At 47.7% G+C, this 22,986-nt stretch overlaps 2 protein-coding genes across 7 annotated transcripts in view; one reads left to right on the top strand and one right to left on the bottom strand.

Annotated features, from left to right (window-relative positions):
* The window catches only part of LOC106752044 (probable JmjC domain-containing histone demethylation protein 2C), a 272,261-nt gene extending 257,563 nt beyond the window's left edge, over positions 1–14,698 (bottom strand). For all 5 annotated transcript variants that reach the window (XM_014633421.1, XM_014633419.1, XM_014633423.1 and 2 more), the window contains exon 1: positions 14,471–14,698. In XM_014633421.1, the coding sequence (XP_014488907.1) occupies positions 14,471–14,626 (156 nt within the window). In that variant the 5' untranslated portion in view covers positions 14,627–14,698. The remainder of the gene's footprint in view (positions 1–14,470) is intronic.
* Positions 14,699–15,920: 1,222 nt separating this feature from the next.
* The window catches only part of LOC106752029, a 31,025-nt gene continuing 23,959 nt past the window's right edge, over positions 15,921–22,986 (top strand). The window contains exons 1-2 of one of the 2 annotated variants that reach the window (XM_014633386.1): positions 15,921–16,268; positions 17,014–17,221. In XM_014633386.1, coding sequence (XP_014488872.1) covers positions 17,190–17,221 — 32 coding nt within the window. In that variant the 5' untranslated portion in view covers positions 15,921–16,268; positions 17,014–17,189. Of the gene's footprint in view, positions 16,269–17,013; positions 17,222–17,569; positions 17,863–22,986 lie in introns of those variants that run through there. The other variant, XM_014633384.1, reaches the window with a different exon arrangement.

Here is a 22,986-nt window from a genome sequence, read left to right as displayed (position 1 = left end):
GCTGTACACGTGGACGAGCACGAATACCGCGTGCACTCGCGCGCACCGGACGGACACGCGTATATGCGCCCGCGTGTCCGTTTCTACGTGACGCGTGCACATAAACCAAGCCGACACGTATTCCCTCGGTTTGGGGGTGCGCACCCTCTTACCTTTCGTGTGCACGTCGAGCGTCGCAACGAGGATGGGAAGTGAACGTACGCGCGCGCGTAACGCAGAGGGCAAAACAACATCTCCGATAAGAACTGCTGTTATTGGCGGGAGAGTATCGCGACGGGAGAGATTACTCGTGTATTCCTACCTTAGGAAAGTAAGGCACAGTGACGACGGGAAGTGACGACACGCGCGAGGGAGGAAGTTCGAAAGGAGTCATCACACGTGGGTCGCGCGCATCGTCCTGGAAACGTTGTTCTTGCCGCGTCTCTTTCACAGAGACGCGATACGAGCGCGCGCGAAAGTGATCACCTTTCGCTCGTGCGACTCTATTCGAAGGATATTTTTAAATTTAGCGATGACTGCGACTTTTCGCCGCGAGTCCGCCGCATCGAGAAGGCGCGAAGTGGATGCGCTCGCTGCGTCATGCGAATTCATACTCCTGTTCGCTCGCTGTCGATGAGGGGGACGTTGAAGAGGACGGTGTGCGGGATATAAAAGGATAGAAAGGAAGCGACGGTGCGTTAGCAATAAAGAGAGCGAAGTTACGTCTAGTGTTGCGATGTGCGCGAGAAATTGAAGGCTCACCGCTACTTAGTCTACGAAAGATGCAGGTAAACAACGAAAATCATATCATCATCGCTACTCTCGAGTACTAGTTGGTACTCTCTTGCAGACCGCATCGAAAAGTGCATCCCGCCCCACGAGGTGTACAAAGAAATACCGAGCGTCGGCGGCGAGCGTTTTTTATTTCCGAGTCTCCGAACGCGCAAGGTCGACTAACTGTATCCCGAATACCTGTACGCACACCTTGACCGTACGTCGTGCATCGAGCGAATACACGCCGATATTTCTTGTTCCCGGCGCGATTACAGGTACGGTTGCTGCTGGCAGTAAAATCGGATTCCTCTAATTTACGCCACGGTGATATCTTTTATCATTTTCGCGCGGGAACGTCGAAATTCTTTTCCTCTCTCTCTCTCTCTCTCTCTCTCTCACGATTCTCTCGCGAATTTCCGCGGCACAGACGTTACAGTTGCCATTTAGTGATTTATTTTACTATTTTATTATTATTTAGATTTTTAAAAACAGTAACGAAATGAAGATATTAATTAATTCAATGCGCGAAATATCTATCGAAGTGATAGTCACATCAGATGGTACGTTAAATCATCATCCCGGCGTTATAATAAAATTCCTTAATTGTGTCACATTATTTATCGCATCTCTAACGTGACACCGTCAAAACGTCACATCTGATAATCCCGCTTCTTTTAGCAAACTAAACCATGTCACCGACGGACGGTAATTTTTCAGCGATTCGCTCGAGCTCGATATCAAATACAGGCGCTTTTCTGCTATTTTCCCACTTAAATTATCTTAAACCGTATTCCCGGCTAAAAATCTATCTCGGGCAAATGAAGAGCGACGTACTATTGGTAGCGGATACGAATAAACCGTTTGCACAGTTCGCGATGCAAAATGCTCATTTTACAACGGAATGCTACGTATACTCGGTGTCCCAAAAACCCCGTTTTAGCGCGCGCGCAGCCGATCACGCGGCGAAGATTGCAATGCCGTTCATCGGTGACCTCGTAACGCCGATATGAGCATCAGCTACGTCATCGGGTCGCCAGCCCAAGGCCGTTGAATTCGCGAAACAGATGCGGCGAGTAGAAGAGAGCGTCGTGCCGCGAATGACAAAAACTCGTTAAAGTCAAGCCGTGTAAAGGATATCCCTCCGTCTCCCTCTTCTCAACCTTTTCCCTCTATCTTCCTCCGGCGTACCGTTCGCGGGGCGGCTTAATTTCAATACGACATTTGCGAAGTAACTTATTTATAACCCACGGTCAAATAGACCTGGCGCCTTCATTTTTAACCTCGCCGATCTATTTACAGGTATGGAATAAATATCGGGGCCGAACGACGGAGAGAAAGAGAGACGTGTATTTACATACAATTCAATCGCGCGATGCAAAACTCGATTATACGCGATAGTGTGAAAATCGATGACGTTTCGTCGCGCGACGTTCCGTTTACGAGCGGAAATGTAACTCGCGAGACGTTGTGCGCTGAAAGATTATGTAAATGTAACTTCTATTATTATAGTTACATGTGTGTGTTCTTTATATATTACTTACTATGTATGTGCACAACGCGGATTATCATACTGTTCTCACACACATGCACAAATTCACGAGTCACTTCGATTATACAAACAAACTGCTATCTGTAACTCTGGCTGTTTAATATCGCACAAGATAATGAATTCATGACGCAAACATCAATTTCTGTTCGCGTGAATACCGAGAGACCGAGTGATTGAAACGGTTTTGGAGCTGTCTAACAACCGATAATCAAACCTAGGGAGCTGCTAGAATCAATCGTGGCGAATCATATCCTATGCTGCAGTTCACACCTTGCATGGTCTGCAGATATTGCATTTGTGCTATGCGAGGTGCGACGTATGTACATGTTTCGCGTCTCCGACTAGCATGTGTGGGACCCGGAGGTACAACACGCGAAAAATAACGCCGCGGCACTCAAGCGCTCCGACGTCACAGCAACGTTAAGTGACGTCTCTAATGGACCACGACGCCGGAAGGGAAAGAGAAAGAGAGAGAGAGAGAGAGAAAATACCCTATCGTGTTCCCGGGCACTAATAGCTCGACCTATTTGTGCTTTTCGAAGGAGCGCTTCCTTCACACGGGCAAAGGTTACGTGAAAGACGGGCTGGCGCGAGCGAACAAAGCACGTAGACCTACATGGATGCGCGAAAGATATTCGTGTCTGTACTTAAACATTTATCGGATAATGTTTCCCCGATTTCGAGGGCTTCGATCGTTTCCCGCGAAAATACAAGCTCGTGTGACTCTCTTCGCTCAGGCCCCTCGCCGGACGATTAAATAAGTAGGTTAAAAGTAAGTAGGGCTGAGAGAATTTTTAACAGAGACCCGGAATTTATTTTAACATTTCCGGAGCGATGTGCAACTAAATCTTGAAATTCTCGTGAAATTTTCTTCATGTATAGACATGCGCATTTTTCACTGAGAACGGGCTTGTAAATCCTAAATATAAAAAAGAATATTTTATAGAAAATATATTCTAATTGAAAATATAAGCTCACACAAATAAGTAAAAAAATATTAGAATTCTAATCTAATAATTTGCACACGTCTGTATTTGGAAATGCTTCTTTAGACTAAAAGGATAGTGAATTGTATAATTCGGGGAAGTATTCGAAAAAGTATTTGATCCGAGTTTCCAAGTGATCCTTCATGCGATGTCACGTGTAAACAAATTATTATTTACTAATAAGAAACACACGTCAACGCGTTGGAATGGAAAGCGGCCTGGACCGATACAGAGACGATTCGCGGCGTCGTTTAATGGGTTTTCAGAAACCGCGTCTACACGATTCGTGAGATTACTGTCTTGACTACGTCGACAACAGGAGACGCATAAAATACGAGGGCAAAGAGGTCGACAAGATAAGTTAAGCAATGAGCGATAAGTTATCGTTATCGTAGCAGGTCGGCGCGGTATTTGGCACACGTTCAGATAAAAAGACAAATGAAATCAGGAGGGCCATGTTTTCGGTGGCGTATGAAAGAATTCGCGAAATTTCGCATAAATGCATACATGTACACTTAGATTTGCGACGACTTGTCGAGTAGAAAAAAAAAAATCGCAAACTAGCATCCATCGTACCTTGTGCAATAACGAGCTTATCCTGTTAAGTGCGCGCGCATACATTACCTCCGTTATCTGCGCGTGAATTAGATCTTATTAAAGGTAGGTCGGGAAATGCAGCCTATTTTAACGACTTAATCCCGATTTTAATGCACGCCGTCGCCGCGTAATGCGCGACGCGGAGTCTCGCGCTCTCGCGAGTAAACACGCGGTGTCGATATTAGTCGGGGGAGATTACTCGAGATACAATTAGAGGGTCAATAAGTGCGTGGCTCGTTGAACGCCTCGAGCACGTACGCGCCGTCCTCTGTACGCGCTATTCAATTTTAATACTATGTGACAATGGTATACGCGCATAGAGACCCGTGTATTCGATTTTAGAGCCGCCGCGCGCGCTCGCACGCTCCTCGGGACGTTAAAGGTTTCGAGACTCGCGCGACGAAATGTCACGATGGAATCGGGCATCCATTATTCCAAACTGATAGAGATCTGAAACAATATATATAAAAAGCGGACATCGCGCGTTACATGCGGGTCGCTCGTGTCGGCTCGCGATACCGAGAAGACAGCTATGAACCGCGTTATTCACAGCGGTATTCACAATGGAACGTTGATCGGCAAAGAGCAGAAGAGATAGAGAGAGAGAGAGCAACGGCGAGGAAACAAAAGATCCTCGATTACTTTTATTTCAATTTCTTTCTTTTCGCTCACGCGATATTGCAAAGGAGAAATTAAATTCTGTCCTACAGAGAGCTGCGCGCATTCGCGAGTATATTGAGTTCCCTCTGTGCCGATATCTCGAATGACTCGCCGTGTATTTTGTAACAGACAATTCGTAACAGTTTTCCATGGTATTATTCAAATTCCTCGTTCAAAGGCTACGTCTAAATGGAAATTAGAAACACACTAATGAAAAAACGGAATAGCCCGGGCACCCCCTACGGAATTCCGGCGAACTTGATTTTAATGACGGATTCTTCCGCCGACCTGGTATCAACACGCGATAAATTTCGCTCAGTACAAGGGAGATTTTTAATCTCCCGAAGGATGTTATCGAAATTATCGTCGAGGAACACAGGAAATGCCACGTACGGCTCAACCGTTATCTTCAGACGCGCACGGCTTCTTTCGTCGATACTAGGCGTTAACGTGAAATTCCCGCGAGTCTCGTGCGTCGTAGAAACCGTATACGAGACGGAGGTATTTTCATGGGATCACAAACGCCGCGGAGATGTTATGACGGAACGATACCACACTACATTCCGTTTTCCCAGCCAGTCCCGACGACTCGACGTCATGACAACACCTGTCGGGATACAATGCCACGTGAGGACGCGCAATCGCGGCGAGGAACTTAACGCGAAGGCGAATCCGCCAGTCGTGCAACCTTGAAGAGGGTCGTGTCTCGCAGACATCGTGTCATCGGGTTTTCTCTATAGCCTATCTCGAGTCTCCCTACGTCTTGTCTTTCTCCCCCCTCTCACTCTCTCTCTCTCTCTTTCTTCATCTCGCGCCATGCATGCCGAAGACCCCGGGTGAGTTGGCCTCGCTTGTCAGAATCTTCCAGACGCCACGGTGCTTCCCGCGGAGGTGCGAAGGGAGCTCCGGAGGGAAGAGGAGCATCGGCACCGCGGCATGGGATGGTAAAACGAGCGGACGGTGGATGGACGGTGTTTGGTTGTTTGTAGAATCTGGGTGAGTGACCTGGGTCCCCGGCGGTTGGTCGCCCGGTCTGCCGGGAACCTGTTTTCTCGGCCGTCTCCGTCTCGTCTCTCCCTCTTTCTCAGAGCCCCTCTTCGTCGTGCTCTCCTCTCGGTCCCTCTTGCACCGGCGTTCCTCCCGATGAGCCCGCCGCCGCTGCCACGCTCCGTTCCTCGCTCTCTCGGCTGAAAACGCACGCCGCGAATCGTGCCCGAGTGCGATTTTCACGGCATTGTCTCGCGTGACAGAAGAGTTTGGAGTTCCCGGGCGGGCGGGAAAGCTTTTCGTTGGACGGATGGAGGAGGACGGAAAGAGAGCAAGAGGAAAGGTGCCTCCGCGTACCCGTTAGAGGGACGCGATCATCTGGGTCGTGATGATCCGGGTGAAAGTGCTGAGCTAACGGTTCTTCCCTCCTAGACGATATCGACAGAAACGAGCGAAGGTGCACGCGGAGTACATCCGGGTATCGCGGGGTATGCCGGATGTGTTCCAGAAAACGACGGAGCACAGCTCCGAGTTCGTTGGAGTCGCGACGACGGAAGAGACACGACCTTACGATCGGCGCGTGAAAAAAGAAACCGGGGCCAGATGCATTCTCTGAACCAAACCTTTTTCCTTTCGGAAAATCTGCCGCTCCGAGTGCCAAATCTTGATTCTTACAAGCGAAACATTTATTTGCCCATCCAAACGAGAATTTAGTTTAAGTCAATTAAATGAGTTTCTCTGTGTATATTCTGAACATTTCTCCGACCTATTTCTGAAACATCCTGTATATCTCGTCGTTGCTACACTAGCTTTGCGAAGGAAGATTATCCTAATCTCGATCTAGCTAGTGCGAATTTCTTTCACCGACGGTCTCTCCCGCGAGAGAGCTCGAAACTTTCGTTTCTGATATCGCAGCGTCGATACGTTTACGGCTGCCTTTGCCTAATCCTGATTACACATGTGCGGCGACCGATTCGATAGCGGTGCGAGAGTCTGGACAAACGCGTAGGCGTGCATAGGTGACGCACATACAGGTGTGCAATCCGTCTGCGCCGACTGCGACACGCACGGGAACGAACGCGTATACCGTGCCGCGCGCCGCGTTAGGATTATGCAAGCGAGTCCGCCGCTTTCTACGTGGGCTTAGAATCTGGGTCGGGCACGAAGTCATTGTTTACAACGAGCCGCCGTAGGATAGATAAGTTGGCGTTTCGCGCACGATGAGGGCTGGCTGCGTCTTTTTCAGGTCTTCCGCGCGCGAAAAGAAACACGTGAATTCCGACTCTGCCGCGAGCGAAGCATCGAGCGCGTTGAACGCGTGCCGAGAAGTCCGGTTGTACTGTGAAAAATGATTTTCAGACGAAGAATAAGGATAAATAGCTTCCGCCTGCTCGTTATTCGTGCGACTCGACGCGCGATTCTCCGAAAGGATGATAATTAAACGCAGTACAGTGTGACGCGCCGCGATAGATTCTCTTTTGTTCGCATGAGCACTGCCACTTGAGATATTGGTCATGGTTCCACGAGCCGAAACGAGCAAAACATATCGCATTGTACGCGCGGTAGGGTTAAAGCCCCGTCGTCGCGTGATCTTCCATCAGAGACGAGTTTCGCGATAGTATCGATTGTCATGGCGCGAGTCGCACGATCGGCTCGGGCTCGACTCTCGCCCCGAATTACCACACGTTGCTTTATTTCATTAGTCGGTCGCCGCGTGCACTTTTCTAGATAACGTAATCTTATCTTACGGCACGGATAGAGCATGGCAAAATTGGGTTAATCGGGATTAGCGCTAATCGATTTTGGCGCGGTCGAACTTACGAATAGGGGGGAGGGGGTCACGTAAAGTAGCGGTGTCGCGCGGAAATATCGAGAAATATATTCTCCCTTTTCTCTTCTCGTCACGGCGAAACGCAACCGCTCTCAACTTGGTCAGATAGGGAACACGCCGAAGAGCTATTTCGAATGCGTCGAGCGAGGAAAGTGGTACGACGTAGTCGCGGCGTGGGCGGTTCGTTACGCAATAATATTGACGGACAAACGCGCGAGCGAAATATTTCTATTGCCGCAGAGACAGCCGCCTACGAGAGGAAACAGAAGGAAGACACGTTCTCTGTCGTTTCCTTCTATCCTTACAGTCATTTGAATTTAATCCATATCCTATTTATTCCTTCCTACATAAACACTGTAGGTGGACATTTGCAGCGGTGTATATATATATATATCTGTACTCTTTGTTATATTCGGCGTGTCTGTACAATAATGAGAATCCTGTAGGGCGTGCATCGAAGCGCATCTTCTGGCCGTATCGCGGCCGTTGCACTCGTATTTTAATATTAGAATACGACCGATAGCGATAGGGTCCTCGATGCAATAACGGGACCGGCATCACAATCGCCGTCTGCTCGGCACGGCGAATATTTGCCGAGACTGACGCGTCTCAACACGTGGCAACATTCCGCGGCTTGAGGCCGTTTAAACTTCTCCGTAGTCGTCATGGTTTAACGCGGTTTCAAGAGCAGTTCGCACGACTGTTGAACGTCGCGATAAAACAACGGTTAGATAATACAAGTTTTGCTTTGCCGATTTTTCAACTGCTTTCGCAGCAGCTTTTCGCGATATACAGCGGATCCGGGGAAAACAAGGTGGGGTACGTCTTCTTCGAATGAACCGTATCAGCAGATCGCGTGCACGGTTATCGCACGGCCGCGAAATAATCTCAACGTCAACGCGAGCGCGGAACGCTACCAATGATTACGCGAGAAATGAAGACACCGATCATTTGTTAGGACGCGCGCGCGCCGCGTACATATTAAGCACCTGTGGCCCGGCGGAAAACTCATCGACTGTGTCTAATTGTATAACGCGATAGACGGACAAATTGCTGGATTACAAAATAGCGGCCGGTAATGGGAACGGTATGGTGCAAATGACTGGACGACGCAGCGGCGAACGGTAGCGCAACGCCGCGTTTCTGCCGCATCTGCTGTCCCTTTGTCGGGGCTCTGATGGCGAAGATGGCACACGGAGAACCGTCATGTTTCGTGATTACATGAAATCCTTCGACCGATCGCATCCATGCGTTTCGATCCGCGATCTAATTCGACGAATAATAATCATCGTATGCAGCGAAGTGCAAGGAGAAACCCGGATGCTCGCGGAAGCAATTTCGCAGTAACGTATGTAAGTTACCTTCGAGCACGAGACCGTCATTTCGTGGCGGCGCAATATCGGCTGTGCCGTTTTGCAAAAAAGACGAGGAGAGCTAACGGTGCCGACGTTACCGAAAATACGCCTCTTCCCGCCTCTTACCGCGATTATTATTATTTCAATCTGTCAATATGCCTTCGAAAATTAGTCACGCGTAATCGAGCGAAAGAATGCCCTATCAATTGTCTGCCGACGAAGCTGATAAGCTCTGCTCGCCAGTCGGTTTGCACGCACGCACGCCCGTGGTAACGCACGGAATTCAAAAAACTTTAATGAGAGCAGATGTCACGAGGGACTGCCGATCGTAGATTGTCGGTACGAGCTGTAAAAAAGCCCGAGCTAATTGGCGAACTTCCTAATCGGCACTTTCGCATTTCGGGAATTTTAATCGCATCGCCGGCAGATTGTTTTCCGGTGGAACCGCGTCGGAAGGTGACTGAAAGGGCTTTAGTGAGAAGAATGCAATTTCTCCGCCGAAACGCTCGATAAACGGTCGACGTGCGAATTTTATTCGCCTTTGCTTTTTCCGCAAATTCACGGTTCGTTCGTTGTTCGGTTTCTCGGACGAGGAAAGTGCAAACAGCAAACAACGTATTGGACTATTGAGCCGATATGAGAGAACTTACAATGGACGATGCGCGACCATGACTTTAGCGACTTTCTTTCCGATAAGATAAGATAGCACGCACTACGCGTCAATAAAAAAAATAACATTTAGCAATCTGAAAAAAGACCTCTTACGTATAAATACAGCAATTTGTACTGAACGTACTTAACCACGCGCCACGTTTCCGAACAATAAGTGAGTGAATGTCTACTGTCGCTTATTTTGAAAATATGTATCAACCTGGGAGCCGACGATTTCCCTGTCTAAGCGACACATCGTTAGTGTCGCGATTCGCATCGCGCACGCAGACGCAAGCCTCGTGAAACTAATTCGGCGGGACCAAATTCGCGCGTGCCGAGTGTTTATCGTCGGTCGCGTATATTCGGACACCCCCTCAGCTTTGACCCGGAATTTCGACCGCAATTTTTGCAGGAACAAAACATCGACCCGCTATACAAATTACACGAAAGTGTTAGGTACGTACGCGGCCGATGCGCGCGGTTTTGTAAACCGCAAATTTCAGGGTCCGCGGCACGATCGCGAATTCTCGATAATTCGGGGGTACCACCGCTATCTTTCCGATCCCTGCAACAGCTCTCTACCCTCCCCCTCCCTCTTCCTCCTTGACCGAGCGATCCTTCCGAACCGATGCATCTTCCGACTATCCTGCGTCACCGCGTAATCTCACCGTTCCCCCCAAGGCGCTTCGTATATTTCGTGCACCGACCATAACGGTGCTTCGTCGCGGACGGTGCGGCAGGTGCGCCAAGAAAGCGGTATTCAAACAATGGGAGAATTTACGAACAAAAAGTGTCGCCGAGATGCACCCACGGTATCGAGGAAACGAGCGCTTCGGGGATAAATATCTATTTCCAGGAAGGAGGATAGAACAATTTTTTTTCCCAACTATTTCGATCCTTCGACCGCGATAAATTTTTCAGAACGCAGACCTCATAAATTTCACGAAGGATTAAAAGCTATTTTATTCGACTGTACATCGCGCTACCTCGTATTTTCCCGTCGCTCCAGGCTGCGATTTATAGTGCATTGTCGAGTTATGCATCATTTCATGTCTAAAGTTAGCATAGAAGTTTCAAGGTGACGATCGCACGAGTCTCATACGAGAGCGTCCTTATCGATGAAACACTCATTTCCCTCGCGTTCGATATTTCAACGACTTGTCAATACTCCAAGGTGCTTCTCTTTATCGCCGTCTACTATCGACGGAGGCAGAAAGAAAAAGCGCTTCTTTTTTTTCTCAAGAAAGGCAATTTCGCTTGCATCGAACTTGCTTCTCGCGTCGGGATTATCATTCCTCGAGATTTAAAAGCGACGACTCGATAACTTTCACCTCGCCGAGTCCGGGGGGGCTCTTTATTAGACGAGTTCGTCGACACCTTCGAGCGAGAAACGAGAGCACTTTTCGCGACGCGGAAACCGGAAAGCGTAGCCGCCGCTCGCGAGAGACGCACGATGACCCCGTGGAATATCTAACGGCGTTTGTAGTCGTTGACTCCCGGAGCGGCAAATACCGAACAGATGTCAACTAAATTCACTCCGGGAGACGTCCGATGCTCCTCGGCGCCGCGATAAATTCGCAGACGCCGCGAGGGCCATTAGGGATAGTTGAAACCGGGCGACCCGGTAATGAATATCGCGAATAAGTACCGCTATTATTAACTCCGGGTGTCGAAGATCGATCGGGACTGTACCGCGACTGACGATCAGCGTTCGACTAATTTACGAGGTAAATATATTTGAACAGCGGAGTAACCTGGGATATTTTATTAGTAAAGTCGAGACATTATCAGGAATTAATAGGAACTATAGATGCTTGACATTCCTCCTAATAGGAAAGTCTCTGTCTTTAAGTACCGTTACTGAGAAGCGATAGCCCTCCGTGAACTCTTGCAGTAATGATGGTGCTAATTGCGATAATAATACGTAGATAAACTAACATCACGTTATCGTTACGGAGACGATTGTTCCATGGAACGGTGAATGATATGTGAAGACAACCGTTTATTTCATTACGTAAGAGATAAGTACTGCCACTGAAGTGCCACTGAAGTGATACTGGAAATTAATTTCACGCGCCTGTGCCAACCGAAATTTGACCGGTTACGTAACGAGGCCTTGATTTTTCGATGGGATTTCCACCGTACGGAGCGAAGAATTATGAATTTCATCGCGACATGAAGGAAAAATCGGTCGCCGAGGCCGAGATTTTCCGAGATTTTACGCTTGACTGACATAATCGCGGCCTTTGGCCACAGAGTATAATTGGCAAATATTACTGGCCAAGTAACGCGAAATATGTGTACACGGTGCGCACGTATATATGTGTGTGTCTGTACGTGTATAAAATGACGTTGATACGTAAGCTGGCAATGTCCTCGAAAACTGAAATAGTTATGACTTGACTTTAAAGAAAGACTTAGAAAGACCTGACAGATAAACTTACGTAATTTTGTCAAGCCGCGATGACAATCACAAATCCACGACCGCCTCTCTTGTAACGAACGTTTGAAAAATGTGATTGAGATTGATATTCGGAGACAAGAGCGACGTGCGTATTACGCGACATACGGTAAAAAAATCTTCTGTCCAAGTGTTAACATTTCTTTGTGTGTTACCAACTTTTGACTGTCATTTTAATGCAAAATTAATATAGCTCATGTCTTACCATTTTCGTGACGTTTTCATATATTATATTTATATCAATTTAATAACTTAAACGTATTTCGCGCGTATCATTTAAAAATAAAATATTATTTCGTGCTCTTTTACAGTTGATTAGTTGATTAGTTAATTTGACAAAATTGTGTTTGTTATCTCAACATTTTGCGTTTAATCGATGTTCACCATATATATGCGTTAGGATAACATATTTCATATTTCAGTGTGATTAACAAAGATGTAAAATTTACTGAATATCATTAATTACATTTTATACGCTAAAATTTACAGACAAGTTGTGTTAATTTTACCCGCAGTAACAATTACCATCTTGAATCTGAGGTAATACGAAATATGTGTGTAGCTAAAATATAGCAGTGGTATAATACGTAAGATAATGATTCAAAATCCAAAGTTCGGATTCGAGTCCCATCAGTGGCAAATACATTTTTCAGATATTAACTAAATCAATTAAATGGCACGTAACTAAAAGAGTATTTCGGGCATAATCATTGACGATATTATTCTCCTTAAGAACGCGATTAAAAAAAAAGTGATGAATTTTTTGCGTGAAAATAATATTTATCACATTTGACATTATAAATATGTCTATTTAATTAACATCAAATGTTACTATTACGGATAAAATTTAAGTCAAAATTTTTAATGTCATGTGTTAGAAGAAAATATGTAAATGTCAATTCATTAATATTTTCAATTTGCAAAAAAATAACATATGACGAATGAATTATAACGATTTAAAATTTAGAATGGACTTTCTGGAACATGCGTAAAAAATGTTAAAATTAACATTTTATTTTTGACTGTGCACATAGAATTGTAACGATGATTGTTAAATATGAAATATGAAAGATGAAAGGTCAATTTAATTTCAGACCGACATCGGTTTGTATAAAAATTCACTATCTGGTTGAAAAATCTTATTGATGACATTCAGAGAGATTATTTCTCACAAATAAACGTTATCGTAAAAATTATTTTAATACAATACCAACCGCCCTCGAAGAGATTTCATTCTTTAAGAGATCATTAGTCAACCGATCAGCCTGATTTTTCTATAATTCTGGAGAAATTCTGTTCGGCGTTGAGTTTTGAGATTTCACGTTAATAATTTATATGTTACAAGAGTTGTAGAGTATCAGTTTCATAATGTTATTGAGCGTTGCTTATAAAAAATATGCATCCTCGTGAAGCATTGACGATGTGTTATTGATAAACACAATTCGAGTATGATCATTCGTATCTACATTCTTAAAAAATTACATCAAGTATATATTAGTGTATATATGTTTGATATACATAAAAAACGAATAAATACGAAAACATATAATCTGTATCAGAATTCGGAGGATACAGAGGTCAGTAAAATCGAACTTATCGTATTCATAAAGTATTCGGACGGATATTCACGCAAGGTTATATCTTCTATTTAAAGAACACGGCCTCGATAGAATTCTATTCAATAATATGCAAAGATCTAACTGTTGTACTAAAAAAGACAAGAGCGTAAGTTCAAAGCAAACATTGTGTCGCCCGAATATTTACGAGAACGTATATTCAATTCACTTGTCTCGAGTGTCTCTTTCCTACCGAGACGTAAGAAAGATCTTCAAAATATTTTATCGGTAAATATTATATATATAAAAGAATTTTAATTTCAAAGATATGTATCACGATCGATCGTTACTCCACTCCGATATTTCCCATGATATTCGCGAGTATCTAATTTACGATGTATATATTTGATGTATATCAAATATCGTCAAAATATATTCGTATCTCCGAATCTACGCGCCATTTGCGCTAACGATAACTTTATTTTAAATATGGCCGCTGTACGCTGTTGTACCATTCCCGAAGGCGGGATGTAATTAGGATTTAAAAACATTTTGTTATTGTAAAATACGAATCATACGCACAAATAAAACATATACAATTATTATTATTATTATGAGTGATCAAATGATCGTGTCCCTACAAATATAGCGTAATTTCGGGACATTCAAAGTACGAAAGTAACTTAGCCTCGCCATTATTTGCAAGCACTGATCCCGCGATCGGAAACATTTTTCCTATAGATAGATTATAAAGAGCCGAATTCAGCAAAATACATGCCGATCTTCATATCCAGCGACAAACGTCGGCACCTAATCGGGCTAAGGCGACTTTCTCGAGACGGACCCGGTTGCTCTCATAACTCGGAGTGAAGTAACCGTCGAGCTGGCGTACTTTGGTTATACGCACGAAAGGCGGCTCGCTAAATGTAAACACAACGGCGGCGCGAGGCGTCGCGCGCGCGATGTCCGGACGAACGTGTAACGTAAATACACCGAAAACACGCTCGCGTCCTTACGCGGTCGGCTCGGCCGTTATCCGATTAAGAAAGAGAGAGATGGAAAAATCTCGTATCGAGATACTCACCTGAAGATCATGACAGCCATTATCCCTGTGACTGGCAGCACGTATCACCCCCGCACGCCAACCCCACTCACTAATCTTATTCACCTTCGGCTTGGTGAAACCACTCACCGAGAGAAACCTCTTTCCCACGATCTCCTCGCGAAACTTGTACGCCATATTACGATCGGTAAACCGCGGCGTGCCGAATCCGCGACTTCGGATCGCCACAGCCGGGTCTGCCAGTCACCCTTTCCCTCGCTCGCGTCCCCCCCCNCTCGTCCCCGCTTCTCTTCCGTCTTCTCTCTCTCGCTCACTCACCACTCCCGGCCCCCTGCCCCCCCTGTCAACGACCCGGTTTTTCCGTCTAACCTCCGAGGAGCGTGCCTCGCCCCCCAGAAGTAAAGAAAAACAACAACGGACGCACGCACCGCCACGGCGCGAGGGGGGACGCAACGTCGGACCCTGTCACGAGCGATCACTATTCCTCGGCGACACAAGGCACCATTCCGCGACTCCGACTTCTTCCTGTCGCGATCACGAAGGGCCATCGAACAACGGGGCCATGAGACGCGCGGCGGCGGCAGCTTCTCTCGTATTCTCTCCTCTCCTCTTCGTTTACGAAGCACACGCTCCACTGCCACTCCTTTCTCCCGCTTGTATCCGGACGCGCGCTAGAGGTTTCTCTCCGCGAGAGTGGCCACGAGACTCCTCGCGCGAATCCTAACGTGTTTCTCTTCTCCCTCTCTCTCTCTTTCTCCCTCGCTCTCGCTCTGTCCGGCCGTGAGCCTTTGCGCGCGCGATCACCCTTCGTCGCTCACTTCACGATGTTTTCTCTCCGTTTCTGCCGGCGCGCGCGCGACAATCTTTGCGATAAGAGAGACGGAGAGCGAGAGCCCGCGTCTCCACCTGTGCGCGCCTTCTCCTGTGTGTGCTTCTTTACTGGCGATGTGTGTATTCTGACGATCGGGTCCACAACACCGGACCGACGTGTGACAGAAGGAGGCAGAAAGAGAGAGAGAGAGAGTCACGGGGCGATCCGTCCCTCCTCCGTCCCAGGGCACTGTTGACAACGGTGACGGTTCGCGTTACTGAGAGATCAACCGACTGACCGGACACACTTTCGACTTCCGGGCGCGCACCGGGTGTAGCACTGGACACTACACTACGCGGCGGCAGACGGTAACGGCAGTGGCAGCGCAGTAACGAAGTACTACTCCGAACGGTACCAGTGTGAACGTGAGAGTAACACACACATGACCGGCCAGTGATATCGCGTAGCGCGCACTGCGGGCGGACGGCAGGGAGGCACGGCTCCTTCCCGCGGCCCGTACACCCTCCCCCCGTTGCGCTCCCTCTTTCCCTCCCGGCTCACCTCCCCAGCCGCGATCCGACATCTCCCCTCCGCGCGATTCGAGCGAGCGCGCGCTCTCTCCCCCCAGTCCTTTCCAACACCGCAGCACAGCGCCGTGCCGCGTCGCTCCTCGCCACCCATCGCACGAGAGAGCGCCACGGGGGTGGGGTGCTTAGGGCCGTAGCACCGACCGCGAGAAGCGTGGGGTCGCGCGCGCGGGTGGCCGACGACGCCACGGAGGTGAGCGGGGCTGAGCGAGTGGGCGCCTGGGGGAATCGCCTTCTCCTGTCGCGACACGCACACGCGCTGCTCCACGTTCCGCGCCTGTATTCACGCATCGACGTGCCGCCCGATCTCCCGGTTTCTTCGCCTTCTGGAAGCGAAGAGAGGATGTCTGCCTTTTGGACGAGTCAAGAAGTCGTTGACGAGAGCGTTCGGTACTCTTGTCCGGCTCGCTTCTCTTCTGAGGTAACAAATCACGACGGCGGCACTTTTTTCTTTCGATGTCAAATTTCTGCGAATGCGAGTATGCGAACAAACTTTTTCTTCGTGTCTGGTATATGTGAGGTTTTCCGTTTAATTATATACAGAGATTTTCTAATTGGACGTTTTCTTCTTCGTTGCGGAATTTGTGCTTGTTTGCGCACTTGCACTGGAAAACGTTTCGCCGATAGGATTTTCCTGCTTTTTTCCTTCTCCTTTTCTTAGTCAGTTTTTTTAGTTTTCCTTTTCTCTCCTCCCGTGACTAGAGAATTTGTGTGTTTACGTGGCTGGCGGCGAGCCGGAAAACGTTTTATGGTCGTAATTTTTGGAGAAGGTGAATTGTTTGAGAAAGTTTCGGTAAAACGTGAGTTATTGCGTGATGTAAAACGTTCCAATCACGATGTAATATATAATGCGCAAAAATTCGAAGTTTACCGTTAAAAACAACAGTTTTCATTATTGACTTAATTTTCAACGATGTGCCGAATTTTTCCCGGGGAGAATTCAGAAATCAAATTTTAAGCCGCCGATTTAAGATTGAAACGCAAAATTCGAAATATCGCGGGAAAATTTCCGAACAACGCACGGCGCAGTTGTCTCGAAATTAAATTTCCCAGAGGGAACTTGACGTGAGGATACACGAGGGTACGTCAAGCATACTCGATCGAGCAAGGGTTGACGCGGAAATGAAATTAAATCGTCGTCGATTAAAGCTCCTTTAAATCCCGAGGTACGTGCCTGGCGTCACGTGACGAAAACACCGCGTGACGTCACAAGCGCAGCAGCAGCCAGCTGCCAGTCCAACATGGCTGACCTGTGAGCAGCGGTGCTACAGACGGCCGTCCGCATTTAGTCGTTCGTTTCTACCGTTCGCGCGCGTCCCGTCGTACCGCAGGACCTGTTAATATGATATCGTCGATCGTCTCGCGTCTCGTCATGTGAGTATTCGAGCCGCTGGTCGCCGTTAACGGCGGAAAATCGCGGGGGTTGAAACTGCACCCGGGCCATCGCCATCGTCCGCCGTCCGAGCGTTCTCGAGAATCTGTCCGTCCGGTGCAGGGTTTATTTTTACCCTCGCGGTCTACGTCCACGTGTGTCTCGTCGGTGTGTTCCACCGATTCGCGCTTAGCACAGTGAATTCCATCGGCTACCTTCCGAGCGTTCGCCTCTCGAATCGGCTCGTCGCTATAGATACGTGTGTATACGTATATGTATACCCGTCTTTGTCTCCCTCTCTGTCTCTGTCGCACGGCAGCTCGCCGTCATGACAAAGGAAACAAAGTACGAACGCTGGAAACTCTTCGAAGTCGAGGCATCACATCGGCCAGCTGATAAGGTGAGACAAACGGACGAGCTGTGTCTTGGAACAAGCAACGACGGAGAGCGAGGTCTCTCCGAGGGGATTGTGTCATCGCGAAAACCGGGTATCGGCATTCCCATGTTTGGTAGGACCCTCGTCGCAACGCGTTCTTCGTGGCGAAGAAGGAATCGGAGGAGTGTCGCAAGAGACCGGAGGATTTAAATCCGGCCTGCGGGAACGAGGAGGGGACACCGTCGGTGGAATCGGAGCCGCGCGAAGGTAAGGATCAATGTCATCCACGCGAATCGATGCGCAGCCGAGAGAGTCGGTTAAACGCGGCGAAGAAGCGGTATTGTCGCCGGACGAACGTCATTCAGATGCCGCGACGGGCGGGGAAATCCAAAGGGGGAAGGGGAACATCTAATTTCTCTAATTAACGCGTATTGTTGAGTCAGCGCGAAAGTGAAAGCGAGTCAGCGCTTGTCCCGCAACGGTCTGTTATGGTAAGGACCTAACCTAACCCTAACCTAACTTTCGCATTTGTAGCGTCGGATGGACGGACGTTACGACACTCGGAGCGCGATTATCGGTGTGCTGTGTTACGCACACGCTTGTGGAAACCGAGGTGGATTACACAACAACGCGCGCTGCCTTGTTATTTATTATGTTATTGAGAAGTTAAGCGCATCTCTCCTTCTCTCTCTCTCTCTCTTTGTCTGTTTATCCGTCGATTGCGACTTCTTCTTCCCTCTCTGCGAAGCTGTTTCACCTCCCTCGCGAATATGATACATATTTTCAACACGTAAGACGTGATTCTTCCGCACCCCGAGTAGATTAGACTCGCGGAAACGTGATTCGCGATAGGAAAGGAGCGTTCGAGAGCGTTTCTCGAGAAAGCAACCGCGTCGGGCAGCATCTCGCGCGCACGATAAACAAACGACGCGACCGCCGTCAGCTGATCCGAAAGCTACGTCACACACAGAACGGCGGCGGGTCGTTGCACTCTTCGCGCCGTTCGCTCCCTCGCTAAGAGGTACGCTTTGTTTACGGCGTGTGTCCGGCGGCGCACGCACGAACGGCGTGCGACAATGTGCGTGAACCGTCCGCGCGATCCTTCGAAGCCGGCGGCGTGCGACGCTGACTCACGGCCGCACGCTGCACTTGACGATGAATTAGGACGAAACGTAGAAATGTGAGCGTGAGTGGTGTAAACGACGCGTCGATCGTACGGAGAATTCGTTCGACGAGCTGGATAATACGGCCGCGTCTTTGCGCTTAAGACGCTCCCTACGGAAAGAGGATTCTCGCGTAAAACACGTGAAGCGCTTCGCAAAAAGCGCATCCGGTTTACCAAACGCGTCCGGGCTATTCCGCGACGCGGAATATAATCTACTATATGTACGTTTCCTCCGGTGCATATTCCATTACCGTGCCGTCTATTTGCGCGCACATGGTACTCCGCGACGACTTTATGGAAAATGCAAAACCACACTTTTCCCTAGAGAAGAATAGTATACAGGACCACGTCGCGGAAGCACGAGTACACGTTCGAACGATGGCTCCGTTAAATTATTTCGAGCCAGTTCTCATTAGTTATGTAACTTTCAGTGTTAAATATTTCAATTATTAAGCTGCAAAGTGAGACGCCCTATTGAAGTGGGAGTTCCGCTTCAAATTAATTAACGAGCGAAACTTTGTTGAGCTTTTAATTTTTAACGTTACACCGCCGGGTCTCCATCGGAACATTTTCTTTTCGAAAAATCCTCTCTCAATGTTTCGTCCGCTTTTATTCCACTCAGCCGAACACGTCGCGTGAGGCGAGCTAGGTTTCTGTTAGTATGTATGGTTCAGGGTATCCTGACCGACGATCGGATATCCTTTAATCCTTCAGGATCCAATGGTTTTGCTCCGAAATTACTTTTTTTGAAAAGTTCAGTCCCGGTAGCCGCGCTAAAACGGGAGCTCGAAAAAGGATTTCCGAGCGAAACCCGGTTGGGCTTTAAAGGGTTAAGCTCGCTTCATCTTCCTGTTCCGATCTGTGTATCGAGCGAGTTCGTCTCGATCGACATGGAAATAACGCTCGACGTTGAGCGTGACAGTGTCTTAGCAACAAAATAGCCGATCTTTGCGATTGTTTCCATTCCCGCGCCTCACCGCGAACCCTTCGAAGAGGAAATCTCCGCGCGGCGGAAGGAAACGGGCACATCGGGAGAGAAAGAGATTCTTCTTGTTACACCAGAAGAAGAAACTTGGTAGCTCGTTGGATCGATGCCCGGTTGGCAACAGGAGGGTGGTGCTTCCTCGGCTCGTACGAAGGGCGCCCATGTGCGATCCTGTACAGGGTGTCTCGCGTCATCGCTGAATAAAAATATTCTCACTCTCGATGAGATTCCCTTAGGCTAGCTTGGGGTTCAGGTATTTCTTAATGGTAACTTGTTTCTTTGAAAAGAAACTTTACCTCTCTGATGAAATTCTGAGGATATTTGCTATAGAAATATGAAGAGACATTTGTGGGAAATGAAGATCTATGGTGAAATTTCCACTAATAAGATGGAAAGTCGGAATTTAGTGTGAAATGCACGGACAGAATACGATCCGTTATATTTTCCGACGACGTCAGGACACTCTGTATGCACGTATGCATTCGTCCACCTACCTCCGGCGTACACCCATGAGGCTAGAAGGTTCCTAACACCGGCGCGAATCAATATTCCGTACACCCTCGCACGGGAGATCGCGTTAACCTTTCTCGCCCCCGTCGCGGCGCCCTCGACGTCCACTCGACCGTCGTGAGGAGCGACGGGGCAGCTTGTTTAGCTCTCCCCACGGTCTCGTCCTACCGCACTCGTCGGGTCGTCGAGAGGAAGATAACGCCGGGGGACGTATATTTATGTCGGACGGCGCGAAATTCTTTAACATCAGACGTGACTCTTGTTTCGAGCCGCGATTAACGAACACTGAAATCGATAGGTGGGTCTCGACACTCGCCGTGGCTACATTTCGGCGAGAGAACGCCTCTCGTGCTCGTATTTTTTGCGCACTAATTATCCACCCGGAAAAATTCGCTCTGGTACCCGATTATATTTGGAAATCCTGTCGATTGTGTGCTGCAGTAAAATACTCGCCAAATAGTTTGCAAATTGGCAAAGCACTAGTTGCGAAATTGAGAAACTTTGTATTTTTCACGGTAACCCCACGATAGCCTCGCGCTAAACGTGTGTAAATCACACGTCGTGCGCTCAAATTCCCGACCATGCGAGGTTGATATAATTATTTCAAGAGTTGTGAAGGTATAAAAGTAAAAGCACAATGCGCAAGATAAGCGGTATTATTATAGCGTTAAACTAAACCTCGTGCATTATTTATGATTTTCCTGCATAAATCCCGCACTTGCTCGCCGAACGTCGTTGATCTCGTAACCCGCATTCTACATTCATTTCCACTTTGCATATCGGGAATAACGGCCGCGTTATTACCCTACGCGCCGCATCCGGCTATGCGGCGACTTTTGAAGTCACGGGTATACGCAAGTATCTTGATACGCAAAAACCACGCGCACGTGTATGCGTGCATGCGTTGCGCGTTTGTGGGTTGGAAATTTCTGTATTATAAAACAATTGTACCGCCGTGTATAACTCGCTAGGTTTTTTTATTACGTGCGACCACGCGATGCACTCTCGTGGCGAAGGGAAATCCGCGTGGAAAGGCTTCGCATATTTCAAAAGACTGGTAACGATGTCGGGAAAAAGAAGAAAGGTAGAAGAGAGAGAGAGAGAGAAAAAAGAAAAAAGTCATGTAAACGCATCGTGGTAATATTCACGGCCGAATCTACTTCGGGATTCTCTGAGCCTCGTGACGTCATTACCCTCATTAGAATAATTGAGAATGCCGCTCGCTAATTACGATGGGAGAGTCCCTCGGCGCAGCGCATAATTTTTTCCGTTGTCTCCTACGTCGAATCCGCGGACTGGGACTTCCGCCCGGAAAATAAGAAGGAAATTTCAGCGGGATTCTGTCGTCCCGTTAATTATGACAGCCTTTAGCCAACGGCGTGTGGGAATGGGAAAAGCTGGAACTTTCATTACGATCGGTGCAGTGTTTTCTCCTTCGCCTCTTTCCGGAAAAAAGGGACAAATCGGAGATACATGTGCCTGATTAAATTATGTGTTAATTATGCACAGTGCTTGTAAGAAACTGTAATAACTAATCGAATTAAGTATACACTTGGAAAGCAAGAAAACTTTCTGATCTCGAGACAATTAGCGTCGTTACATTTTCATATTCTTTCGTGATGAATTAAATTTACATAATGAGAAGAATCCAGAGTCGAAATTTCAGTTCTATATTAAGTCTTTATAGATCTTCTATCGTCCTCCTTTTGATATTAGAAATGGAGAGTTATTTCCGTTTTCTTCACTTAAAGATTTAATGTAGAACTAAAATTTCGAGATATGCCCGTAAAAAAATCTTGAGCAACGTGCACGATTATATGCGAGCTTCTGTCAAAACAACCGTTTTCGGCATCGTTCCGTATTCTCACGGATACTTTACAATTATCAATTTTCTCGAACGCAACGGCGTCTCATCTTCGATGCGTCGAAGGATTCGCGCGTATCATTGATTATTCCGTTACGCAAATTCCTAATTACAACCTCGAGCGACCGTCGTAAGTACGGACGCGGCTTTACGACAATAAATAAGGCCGTACACGGGGCAGTTTGCAATTTTACGTTAGCGCCTCGCGGCGCGCAGCCCGTCATTAGCGGTCGTAGATTAATATTAAAACCCATTTATCCCGTGGCAAATTTTATCGCCGCTTATGCGCCGACCGAAGAAGCAATTATTCGCGGGAGCTCCATCAGCGTTAAGCATTCCCTTCGAGGTGCCGAGATTGCGTCGCGATTTGCATCTCGATTCTTGTTCCGGTTCTATTAAAATAATATGTCAAGGTTCGAAGCGGATGCTAATATAATTTCACGTATCGTTGCATTCGCCGTATCTCGCCCTCTCAGTCAAGCCGCGTTTTCTTATTTTTCCCAGTTAAGCAATGCTCACGTCCCGCAAAACTTCTTTCATCCAACATCCAACTTCTTGCGAAAAACAGCATCGTGCCGAGCTCGTTACACCCATATCATCGCGGTATGATTCGCGGGCTGGATTTCCATCGGCTGTCAGTCACGTTATCAAGAAGCGAGTCACGCGAGCGGCTCCCTTCTCAAGTGACGCCATTATAGTGGAGGATATTGAACCGTGCACCGCAGATAGTCGTCCGTGACGCAGTAACGTTCCCCTTCTCCTCTCTCCGTCTCTTTCTCTCCCTCTACTCGCGATGATGAAAACGCGACTGAATGACTGAAAAGGGACAGCTTTCGAAACCGGTGTGGTAGAATCGGATCTCGCTCC

The sequence above is a fragment of the Dinoponera quadriceps genome, unplaced genomic scaffold, assembly GCF_001313825.1.
Source record: "Dinoponera quadriceps isolate SergipeBrazil2010 unplaced genomic scaffold, ASM131382v1 scaffold424, whole genome shotgun sequence".
In the NCBI taxonomy this organism is placed as follows: Eukaryota; Metazoa; Arthropoda; class Insecta; order Hymenoptera; family Formicidae; genus Dinoponera; species Dinoponera quadriceps.
This window is presented reverse-complemented; position numbering and strand designations above follow the sequence as displayed.